The sequence below is a fragment of the Pteropus medius genome, unplaced genomic scaffold, assembly GCF_902729225.1.
Source record: "Pteropus medius unplaced genomic scaffold, Ma_sr-lr_union100, whole genome shotgun sequence".
In the NCBI taxonomy this organism is placed as follows: Eukaryota; Metazoa; Chordata; class Mammalia; order Chiroptera; family Pteropodidae; genus Pteropus; species Pteropus medius.
In genome coordinates, this window is record NW_024347862.1 from 4,184,748 (window position 1) to 4,197,122 (window position 12,375).

At 37.7% G+C, this 12,375-nt stretch overlaps 1 protein-coding gene across 3 annotated transcripts in view; it reads left to right on the forward strand.

Moving 5' to 3' along the window:
• GLB1L3 (galactosidase beta 1 like 3) overlaps positions 1–10,584 on the forward strand; it is a 48,240-nt gene extending 37,656 nt beyond the window's left edge. Inside the window, exons 10-20 of one of the 3 annotated variants that reach the window (XM_039878881.1) lie at positions 576–660; positions 2,237–2,374; positions 2,960–3,040; positions 3,694–3,800; positions 4,651–4,818; positions 5,131–5,202; positions 5,722–5,800; positions 6,266–6,353; positions 6,640–6,751; positions 10,004–10,120; positions 10,262–10,584. In XM_039878881.1, coding sequence (XP_039734815.1) covers positions 576–660; positions 2,237–2,374; positions 2,960–3,040; positions 3,694–3,800; positions 4,651–4,818; positions 5,131–5,202; positions 5,722–5,800; positions 6,266–6,353; positions 6,640–6,751; positions 10,004–10,120; positions 10,262–10,339 — 1,125 coding nt within the window. In that variant the 3' untranslated portion in view covers positions 10,340–10,584. Of the gene's footprint in view, positions 1–575; positions 661–2,236; positions 2,375–2,959; positions 3,041–3,693; positions 3,801–4,650; positions 4,819–5,130; positions 5,203–5,641; positions 5,801–6,265; positions 6,354–6,639; positions 6,752–10,003; positions 10,121–10,261 lie in introns of those variants that run through there. The other 2 variants (XM_039878882.1, XR_005656337.1) reach the window with 2 other exon arrangements.
• The last annotated feature ends 1,791 nt before the right edge of the window (positions 10,585–12,375 follow it).

The window sequence follows — 12,375 nt, forward strand, 5'->3', positions numbered from 1 at the left end:
AACATTTATGAATTGTTCTATACCAAATTGTTTAGTAACAAAAATATGCAGAGTAAGAACTGTTAGAAATAAAAATGAAATAAATAGAAATACAATTACAATGGATACTTCAACACAGACGAAGTAGAATAAAGATATAGAGAAAATGAATGATATACATAATAGACAATATAGCTTAGTGGCTGGTAGTTTGCCTCAGACCTGGATTTGTGTTGTGCCTCTGACCTTACCAGCAATGTGACCTTTGAATCTCATTAAGAATTGTAGTCAGGTCCTTGTGTATTCAAAGCTGATTCTTTCAACACCAGCTTCTCATATGATGCGGCTGAAATTATAGATGGTGCTATCCAGATGTATCAGGAGATGCATAAAGCTGGAAGGAGTCTGGAGATCATGAATGTTTAAGAGGAATGGAGGAACCAAAGGTGTAATGGGTGAGGGGGAGTTTGGGATGAGGTAAGCACTGACTTGGGAAAAAGTGAAAAGCATAAATTCTTTAAGGCTCGTCTGTTATATTCAGTTTTTCTGATTTTTTCTTTTTGTTACACTTAGCATTTTATTTGATTTGTTTCTAGAAAAATAAGCCCATTTTGGTTATGGAATACTGGGTCGGCTGGTTTGATAAATGGGGAGATGAACACAATGTTAAAGATGCACAGGGTAAGTATTTTGCAGTGTTTGACTCAAGTAGAGATGGCCCTGAGTCATGGACCCTTCAAACATTCCTCTGCTAGTTAATAAGCTCACTAAACTACATCTATTAATTCATATTATGTACAGGGACTTGGCTAAGCCTGAAGGCGCACTGGTGAATAAAAATTACCTGGTTCCTACCCCCAGGGAGCTTGTAGTTTAATAGAGCTGGTAATAAAGAAGTAAAACAATCAGTATACAGCTCCACATCTGACAAGTGCTTTGAAGCAAACAAAGAGGATGCAGTGATAAAAAAGACAGGGACAGACCTGCAGAGTCGGGGTGAGGTGATTATAGGGGTCTCTGAAAAGGTGACATCCTGAAGAAGGGGATGCATTTGCCAAGTCTTGATCATCTCTGGAAAATGCACAGGCCATTGCTATGGAGTAGTCAACTGCGTGGTAGTAATTATCTGAAGTCTATGTGCAATAATGGTTAGAGAGTGGATTCTGGAGCCAGAGATCAGGATTTCAATCCCAGCTCTGCAGCACTAGCCACATACCCAAGGCAGCTTTCTTTCGCTTCTAAGTCTTAGTGTCTTCATCCAAAAATGGGGATTATCACATAGCCCACCTCATAGGGTTTGTTATGAGGATTAAATATGGCAATCCATGCAAACCACTCTGAACAGTGCCTAGGAGATGTTGTTAATAAAAGTATTTTGCTACTAAGGACATTTTGCTATTGCTGTTTTGAAAACAAGCTCACTTGTACCTGAAGTAAAGAAAACCATTTGAAAATACTGGGTAACTGAGAAAAATCTACTGTGGCCTGAAAAATAGAAAAACAAAACACAAAAAACCAAAAACTTACCACCACCGCCACCACCACCAAACAACAGTTTTCTGATCACCTGTATGTCAGGCACTATGCTATATTTCTTGCATGTATTCTGTCATCAATTAATTCTCTTATTCTATGAAATAGTAGGAATTAGTACCTTCATTTAACAGATTAGGAAAAAGAGGCTCTGAGAGAAAATAGGCTGTATAAGGTCATACAAACTAAAGAGCACTGTCAGTATTGAATCTTACATCTAACTAACTTTTAACCATCCTGCTTCCCATTATGGCCAGTGGAAAGATGATCATACCTGTTAAATCATGATGACCAAATGAGAGTTTCTATGGCTAAAGATGAGAACAGCCACTTGTAGACTATTGGAGAGGTTCTAAACTAGTGTCTCCAGAGATATTACCGTAGAAGAGTAATAATGAGGATGTACTAATTATTGTACAATTTCAAAAAATGTACTAAACATAAGATTCTTAGGCTATTATTTAATATATGAAGTTTGAAGTCCAATTATGTCCATACTCTGAGAAAAATGGTTTTTAAAAAGGGCTCTAGGAAACAAGACATGGTTTCCTAGAGTAGTTCTGGCCAATCCTACCTATGTTCTGGTTAGAATCTTAGCAGAGTTTGGAGGACAAAAGAATTAAGTTGATTGTGGGGTGGGGTAGGGAATCATAAGATTTCACCAGAGACTCAGTCTTCTCTAAATTTTTAATTTGCTCTATTTTCTCATCTTTCTCCTCTACAGATGTTGAAAATACTGTGTCTGAATTTATTAAATTTGAGATCTCCTTCAACGTATATATGTTCCATGGTGGAACCAACTTTGGTTTCATAAATGGGGCCACAAATTTTGGGAAGCACAAAAGCATTACCACTAGCTATGGTAAGTGTTTGCTGATATGGTAACCTTCCAGCATAGATGGTGCTGGAGTTTAACCAAGGAGGTTCTGAAAGGATGTTCTGTCATCACTGGGTTCTTGACCTATAATCTATGCTGAGCATTGAGGATTTTCCTATCTATTTTCCTTCCTTCTGTGATATTCATAATGCCCCCAAGAGGCTGGCATTGCAGTAGACAGGGCTGCCTATGACCTAAAGCTCTGCTTCACTCATCATGTACACTGACCCCTTGACTTGAGCCTTCCAAGGGAGACAGATTACAGATGGTGATCGCTATAAGGGCATCAATAGGCACAGCTGGGCAACCCAGATTGAGGAAAGAAGACAGTGTCCATTATAAAGTGAAACAGAGGATGAACTCTGTGTCATGACAGCCTCAGATTCCCAGGAAGGGTTGTGCGGAATGTTTCTAGACTGGCATTAGTCCCTCACACCCTAGCCTGGGGTGGACCCAGCTGGGGGCAGGGAAGATGTGTCTTCTTTTTTTCTCTAGTGGCTCTGGCCCATCGCATGCTGAAAGTGCTATAGAAGATTGCTTGGCCAGTGACAGTGCCCTGGTGTCTTGCAGACTATGATGCTGTGCTGACAGAAGCTGGGGATTACACAGAAAAATATTTCAAGCTTCGAAAACTCTTTGGATCTGTCTTAGGTACTTAGCAACCATTCTAACTTGAGAGCGGGTTGTCCTCATGAAGTGGAAGTGTGAAGAAAGGGAAGGATCCCCAGAGGGCAGAAGCTTAATGAAGTGCTTAAGAGCAAGGGCAACTTAACTTCAAATCCTGATTTTCTCACTTAGAAGCCGTATGGTTTTGTGTGAATGTTTTAAAGCCCTTTAAGCCTTAGTTTCTTCCCTGAAACATGAAGACAGTGATACTTGTGAAAATTAAGTTACTATTTGTAAAGCTGTTAGTATGATGTATGATGTAATACCCCATATACAATAGCAAAAATCATCCAATTTAATTTTACTTATTTAAATAAAGTTTATTAACTATCTAGTATGTGCTAAGAAGTAGTTAGGCATAAGGCAGAATTCTTGTTCTCTAAGAGCCTTTAGCCTATGTAACTAATATTACCCTTTCTGGATCTGTACCTATGAGCTATCTGTGCATGCAAAATGGTTCCAACTTGGTTGTCAACAGGTTTTCATTATTCTTGGTGAAGTATAGCTATGTTCGAGGATAGGACCCATATCTCTTGTTCGCTCTGCAATACGAGAGCTCATGGATAGGGATGAGGAGGCTTTGAGAAGGCAGTACTTATTTCAGATACTTCTTGTCCCATTGCCCATTTTTACTGCAGCATTACCCCTGCCCCACTTACCTGAGCTCACTCCCAAGGCTGTGTATCCTTCTATGAGACCGTCCTTTTACTTGCCACTGTGGGATGTCCTACAGTACTTAAATGAGGTGAGTACTGCCTGGGCACAGGAATAGGGGGTGGGTGGCCATTGAATACATGGGGCAGAATGCCATAAGCCACAGAGTAGAGATTCCTTCGAGGGCTTTTTATTGGAAAACCAATTCTCTGCATTTCTTCCCAATTTAGAACTATGGGGAAAGACCCACAAGCTCTTTCTGGATGGACTGTGAGGGGTTTGAATTTAAAGAATGACTAGGCATGGGGGGAGAAGTAGACTATTAGAGAGTCCTGGTTTCCAGCTCACATGAACCATTTGGTGAATGCTCTTGTGGAGGACTGTATGATTCATATGGCTGCTGAGCTAGGAACTCATGAAACTGAGTTTCCGACTCTTCTTCACTGTCAACTAGGTTGAATCGCTGCACTTGTACAGGTCCCTGTGAGCCCTTTAAAATTAGACTACCTACTCTATTTTGAAGAAAAGGTAGATATTGTTTGAAAAATGTTAACTCTTGAATTCATATTGGTTTTACCTCCACTATCACTGTTTTAGATAAAAAGAAGTGTCTGACATATTACAGATGCTCAATGTTTACTTAGCACATAATTCTTTACTCGACTTTAGTTATGTTAGAACACAACTTATTTACTCTGTTAATTCTTATGATTACAGTTAATTATTCCCTCTACCATGCCCTCCCCATCTTCTGAGTTTTCTGGTCAATAGAGATATAAAGCATTAAGAGTATCATCACATAGCACCTATTTTAGTATTTCTCATTCAAAGAACTCTTGGGGACCATTAGAAGGTACAACGAAAAATGACAAGGATCTTAGGAAGAAGGATTCTGACTTCTCATTGCCCTGGCTCCTGTTTCTGCCACATCTCTATCATAGCCAGTCATATCTGATAAACCAATCAATATGGAGAATCTTCCCATAAACAGTGGGAACGGTCAGTCCTATGGATTCATACTGTATGAGACTGTCATCTGTTCTGGAGGTGAGCTCCATGCTGATGTTCAAGATACAGCACAGGTAGGGGTCCGCAGGCTGTCTATGGAGGTAAGCAGAACATTTAGCTTAACTTTGCTGCTTTTGGGGAGGAAAGTTAGTCACTGGTCAATTTTACAGTTTAATAGTAACTACTATTTAAGCACCTATGTGTGAGGCACTGAGAATATTAATTCAAATTAAAGAAACTTGCTTTATGCTTTATCACAACCTAGTTCTATTGGGGCTTTCCTGTCAGCTTAAACATCTGTGAGCACCAAGGCCAGTCCCTTCCTTCATCATGACCTTCTCCCTAAACTAGAGCCTCTCTTCTCCCTTCCTTCCAGTAGGCCTACCTGTCTGACACCGGCTCTTCTTTTGCAGGTGTTTTTGAATGAGACCAGTATAGGAATTCTGGATGATGCTGATCAGTACTTGAACATTCCTAAAGTCAGGGTATGTAACTCAAGAGTCTAAATGCTGCCCTAGATCCCAGACTCAAATGCAAACACAGCCTGGTCCTGAGATAGACTGCCTTCTTTCTCTTCCACTGCCCTTTGGTATTGCTCCTCACTGAGGGGCCCAGCAGAAAGTGTTTGTTTAGCTATGTCAGTTATAAACAAAACTGCATCTCTCAGGCCCATATATCATGAGTGGCAGTATACATGCTTTGGTGTGAATGGAATTTCCCCATTAAACCCTGAGTCAACCATTAGCTGCTGACTGGGTCTCTTTTCAAAGGCACAGCTGAGTCCCTCTGCCTTTCCTAAGGCAGATTAGCTGAACAAAGGGGAAACTGAGTGTGGAATGGGAACATGCAGGGTCTTTAAAGGAGAGGGAGGACTGCTGAGCTCTGGGGGCTCCTTGTCTCCCATTTTCTTGTCTTTCCATCTAGGACTCAGAGAAAAGAAAAGATTCTAGAGTAAAAACCCTGTGTAACCTTTTCATTTCCATAAACTGGTCTACCCCAAACAGGGATGTCAACGCCTAAGGATCCTGGTGGAGAATCAAGGACGAGTTAATTTCTCATGGAAAATCCAAGATCAGCGGAAAGGTAGGCTCTAGGACTGAGAGACAGGCTGTAATCTCTCTTTATGGTTACTTGGACTCTCACACTGGGGCTATGTTGAAGTCAGGAGGAAAAAATGAGCCACTCAGGCAGTGGGAGACTTAGGTTCTAGGACCAAAAATTCAAACTCCTTTCCTTTCTCTTGTCCTGCTTTCTCCATTTCTCCAAGGTAAGAAAGTGGAGCAATTTTGTTGGGTGCTGACTGCTTGTCCTGGAGCAGAGCCCAGTCTTCTTTTGGGAATTTCAGGAAAAGCTCTGATACTAAATGGGGAACTTCTCAGTAGTATGGAAGCATACAACAAGAAACCTTTAGTCATAGCAAGTCAAACAAGTGTTTGCCCTTGTGGCTGAGACCTTATCACAAGGTATATACTTTTTTTTTTTTTTTTGTCCTAGACACAGAGCAATCTAGTCTCTGACCATATTCTCTTTCCTACCGACCGCCTGCAGGATTAACTGGATCTGTTACCATCAATAATACCCCCCTGGAGGGTTACACTATCTATTCTCTGGAAATGAAAATGAGCTTCTTTGAGAGGTATGCTCCTACTTACTCCCAATGGACACTTTGAGGGATCAGGGAACTCAGAGATTTGAAACTCTTCACTGTGCAGATGAAGAGCCCAAGATTCAGGGAAATGAAGTGATTTGCTCAGGATTATAGAGTGCTTTGGAGTCAGGACTAGAACCCTAGGACAAGTCTCTTTTTTTAAGGGTCCTAGTCTGACATGTCCCACTGAAACAGAATCCCAGTACCTGCATGGGGAATCTAGGGTCAATACTGGGACTTATTGCTCTCCTTCAAGGTTTGGCCCTTCTTCCAGGCTCCGCTCTGCCACATGGAGGCCTTTCCGAAGTAGTTATCTGGGCCCTGCCTTCTACATTTGTACCTTGAGGGCTGGCTCTTCTCCCAAGGACACCTTTCTGAGATTACTGGTAAGTGAGCACCCTCTTCAAACTCTGGCGTCCCAACCATCTATTCTTTCTTAAAGAGTTGAAGCAAAGCCATAGAGTTCCTGGCAAGAATATTTCCCTTTTTTCCTTTCTTTTTCTTCCTCACTTCCAACTAAGCCATCCAACATCTCTCAATCTTCCTAACTTATCATTGTTCAAAAAATCGTACATCACAACACAATAGAAAAATTCAAATAACAACAAGATGTAGAGAGCAAATGGTGGAAATTCTGCATCAAACTCACCCGCATTTAAGTTCCTCTCTACTTCTCAGAACTAAGCATTACCAGTAGTTTGTATGATTTCATATACAACTTTGTCTGAACACACACACAATTACTTTTTGCACCAATGCAGCCATTCCATAAATTATATTTTGTGAATTGCCTTTTTTACCTCATATATATTTTTATGTATAAACACATAACAGATGTACAAAATGTGAGTGTACAATTCAATAAATTATCACAAAGTGAACATCAGATAATTACCATTGAGAAAAATAAAATATCGTCAACAGTCCTCCCCTTCTCTTTAAAAGGTAACCATTATCTTGACTCCTAACACTCTAATTCATTCTTTCTTCTTTTGACTTCATGTAATTTGAATTACATAGTAGAGTTTGTATAAGACTAGTATTATTTTTTAAATATTTGGTAGAATCCATTAGTCAAAACCTTTAAGACAACTTTTTATTTGTGGGAAAGTTTGTGTGTGTGTTAAATTCCTTTAAGATTAAAGTACTCTTCAGATTTTCTGTTTTTCTGAAAGTTAGTTTAGATAAAATATATTTTATAAAATTTTTTTCCATTTCATCTTAATTTTCAAAGGTATTGGGCTTAAATTGTTTTTTAATGTCTAGATCATCTATAGTAACATCTTTTTTCTTGCTAAGTATCACCAGAACATTAGTGTTTCAAAGAAAGAATGTTTGACTATGACACTTACTATATTATGTATTTCTTTTGTTTAATTTCTGCTGTTATTTTTATTATTTTGTTTATTTCACTTTTTTATCATAGGAGTTATCTGCTTTCTTTTTATAATCCCTTTAAAAATGTGCTCAGATAACTGATTTTTAATCTGTATTCTTTTTAATATGTTGATTTAAGCTATTATTTTCATTTAAGCATGGATTTGGTTGCATCCATAAGTTTTAAAAAAATTATTGAAGATATATTATGGCAACATTTTTGTTATCAATTTCTTGTTTAATTGCACTGTGGCCTGAGAACTTTAAAACATGTTAATACTTGTGTAGTCCAACATAGGATTAAATTTCTAAAGATTCTGATACATACTTGAAAGAATATGTGTATTTTTGCATGTGTTAAATGAATATTCTATACATATTAATTAGTTCAATTTTGTTAATCATCTTGTTTCAAATGTTTTATGTCTTGATTCATAATTTTAATTATTATATTTTTTAGTTCTAGAATTTTTGTTCTATAACTATAGCCTTTTTATTTACAATTTTTAAATTAAATTTATTGGGGTGACATTGGTTAATAAGATTATATGTTTCAGGTGTACAATATTATAATTAATCGTCTGCATATTGCATAGGGTGCTCATCACCCAAAGTTTAGTCTCCTCCCTCACCACATTTGACTCTCTTTATCCTCTTCGACCTCCCCCCACCCTTCCCATCTGTTAACCACCATATTGTTGTCTGTGCCAGTGAGTTTGTTGATTTTGGTCATTCACTTTTTCTCTGTTTTAAATCCTACATACAAGCGAAATCATATGATTCTTGTCTTTTTCCATCTGATTTATTTTGCTCAATATGATACTCTCAAGATCCATCCACATTGTCGCAAATGGCAGTATTTCATCTTTTTTTGTGTTGAATAGTATTCCATTGTGTATATGTGCCACATCTTCTTTATCCAATCATTCATCAGAGGACACTTGGGTTGTTTCCATGTCCTACCTATCGTGAATAATGCTGCAGTGAACATAGGGGTACATATCTCTTTACGAACGTTTTAAAATTTATTTGGTAGATACCCAGAAGAAGGATTACTGGGTCATATGGTGGCTCTATTCTTAATTTTTTGAGGAAATGCTATACTGTTTTCCATAGTGGCTGTACCAATTTACCTTCCCACCAGCAGTGTATAAGGGTTCCTTTTTCTCCGTATCCTTGCCAAAAGTTGTTATTTCTTGCCTTGCTGGTAACAAACTCTAGTCTTTTTTATAGTTTCCACTTCTCTGTCAAAATTCTGTCTTTTGTCTCTTTAACATACTAATTTTGATATACTATACTTTTATCTCTTTAATATACCAATACTGAACATACTAATTTAGTAGGCATAGTCATTTCAAAGCCTGTGACTTAAAAATCCACTATCTGTATCACCTTCATCTGTTTCTATTGTTCGTTGTTCCTCTTTGTTTTTATTATATTTTCTCCCTCCCCATCTGCTTATTATTTTTTACTGAGTGCCAGACATTATGAAAAATGCTAGAAATAACTCAAGGCCTAAGATGATATCACAGGATTTACATCTACCTCTGGAGGTGGCTAGGGATATTATACCTTGCTATAATTTACAAAGACTGAAATGGTTTGAATCAAGGCTTCCATCCAATGACTGGACTATTTTTTTCACTCTTCTCCTAGGTGTAGACTCTCAGGTTCCCAGCTCAGAGTGTATATTATTTAATAAGATTCCTGGTTATCCAGTTTTTGTTCCCTTAAACTTATGAGGCTACGAAAAGTTCTGCTAAGCTTCTTCCTGAATAAGCAGATTCCTCTAGTGGAAAAACTGCCTCAATGTCTACTTGTCTCTCGGTTTTCTTCTCCTAGATCTTGGTCCTGTAATTCTTTATTGTATTGCAAGCAGATTTTTTAAAAAATGTGTAGCTTTTATAGCTATTGTTAACAGTAGTGTTCATCTCTATTGCCTAGTACTTATTTCTGGAAGAGAAGACCTGTTTTTTTGTTTGTTTGTTTGTTTGTTTGTTTTGTTTTTTAAAGTATAGCATTATATATCATAGGGCAGGAACAACAGTAATGTTAGCATTAAGGGGTGGGTTCATGTTTTTCTCTGTCATCCTTAGACCAGGTACTGCAGGGTAAAACTTCTAGAACATATCCCATTGTAAACTCACTTTCACTTTTAGTGCCATAAAGCATCTCAGTCTTGCTGTCACTCCCCAAATACCTTAAGTTTTACCTTGCCAGTGTGAATCTGTTCCCATGTGTCAAGCCTCCATCCCTTTCAGGACTGGAATAATGGATTTGTGTTCATCAATGGACGTAACCTTGGGCGATATTGGTATATTGGACCACAGGAAACACTTTACCTTCCTGGTACCTGGCTTCATCCAGGAGACAATGAGGTGAGCCACCGCCACTTTTGCCTTTATGTCTCATAAATGTTCAGATGTGCCTTCATCCCTAGAATGCAGATTGCAGTGTCTTTCTCGTTCTGTATTGAATAGGCTTACCCTTTCTTAATGTCAGCCTTTCTTTTTTCCTAGATCATCCTGTTTGAGAAAAGGAAAAGTGGTTCATACATCCAAACTAGTATAAACCCAAGCTTTAAGATTGTGTCATAATGTATTTTGAGGATTGTTGGAGTTCATCTACAAGCAGTTTTTCAGGAGAAAGATTTATGTCTAGAATTTCAAATGCAATGTTGTCTGCAGTAGCAAAAATATGAAAATAACCTAAAAAAATCAACAGGAAAGTTGTTATGTATGTTATAGTATATTCATATGATGCCTGTTTTTAGGCTTTAAAAAGTCTTCCAATCTCCAATGACTGATTTACCTAGTTAAATGCTTAATCCTTAGTAGGTTATTATTCTTTAATCAAATGTGCCTTTAGGCAAATATGAATAAAAAATAAGTTTTATTTCTGCTTCTCTTTACTTAGTTGGGTGAAACTGAAGCGTCTCTGGACTAAGAAGAGTAAGAATGACTGTTCTCTCCATACCAGACTAGCAAACTCCTGGGTGTGTGTGTGTGTGTGTGTGTGTGTGTGTGTGTGTGTGTGTGTTCAGGAGGAAGAATGCAGGGGAGAGTGAAAAATGTCTTCAGGCATTGCCCTGCAGCCTGTGTTTCTCCAAGGTGTTCTTGTACATAACATCCAATCAGAGAAGGAAGAGATTTGTTTATTTGGTTCTGATGTGTGTGATAGCAAAGCCTGGCATTGAGCACTCTCTGTCTTATTACTCCTCAGCTATCTGGGTATAGTCAAAGCTCATACTGATAGTGGACAGATATTAGTGAGATAAGTCACATATACATGAATAACCCAACCAATTTCTCAAATAACACCATTGGAAACCAGTCACATTCTTATAATCAAATGATAGTACTTGGCCTAAATTCAAACCAATGCACTAAAACAAAATGTTAACACCTCGTTAGAAATAGTGCCTAGGAGCTTTGAGAAATTTAGCTAACAATCTGGTGTCAAATGGGTGGAAGAAAACTTTCTGTTTGGAATGAGGACAAAGGAGTCAGATTATCTCCTCTCCTACTAATCTAAATGGCTGGTTTATGGAAGGAAAATTCTATCCTGTACCTACACAATTCCTACATAAAACTGTATTCTCTGGGGCTCTAGACTGAAACCTATGAAATCTATGAATAAACTAAGTCATGAAAAATGACTAAGAGAAAAAAACAGCAGCAATAATCATGAAGATCACAAGAACGTATATATTTCAGATGCAATATGTACATCATTTCTATGACAACAACTGTGCAACATATCCGTTATGTAGATGGAAAAACAAAAGTTCAAAGAGGTGTTTGAATACATGTCTCCCTGGTTCACATCTCTTCTTTTTTTATTACACTTCAGCTCTATACCTATGTCAGTCTTTTTCAAATCATGAATGCAACCCTACTATCCAGAAGATACACTTCCAGTGTGCTTAGAAAAAATTCTCACAGTTTAGAGTTTTTTAACCCAGAAAAAGTGCCATTCAAGAAAAACAAAACAAAGGAAAACAAAATACAGGCCTTTCAGACTTCCAAAAGCCAAAGAGATTTTATCATCAAAAGATCCACACACTAAAGGGAATTCTGAAGCAGCCTTTCTCAACTGGGTTCCATAAGAGAATAAAACTTACAGAAAATGTTTTCTGGGAGTAGTTTCTTATTGTTTCATTCTAGATGCACATTAGAGAAATTAATCCATTATAGACCATGGATGCCTAAGGGTATTGCAGCTTAAATTTTTCAGGAAACCTAGGTTGAGAAAAGATGTTCTAAGGAATGTGCTGTCAGCAGAAAGAAAATGGCCCTAGAGGGACTGTCTGAGATTCAAGAAAGAGTGTGGAGCAAAGAAAGGATGCTGACAAATATGTGAGTACAAATGAACAAACATTAATTCAATATAAGTAAACTAAGATCTAATTTGAGGGTAAAATCAGTAAAAATTGTAAGACAGGGGAAAATGTCATATAAGGTGAAAAGGATGTGATAGAAAAAAAATGGTCTAAGATTTCTGTAATGCTCAGATGTTAACTTTAGACTGTTGAATATGCATGTTAATAAATGTAGCTTAAGTGTTAAAAGAATAAGTAATGCGGCAACTTTCAAAAAAGGGCTAAATAGAATGAGAAAAAAAAACAACAGTA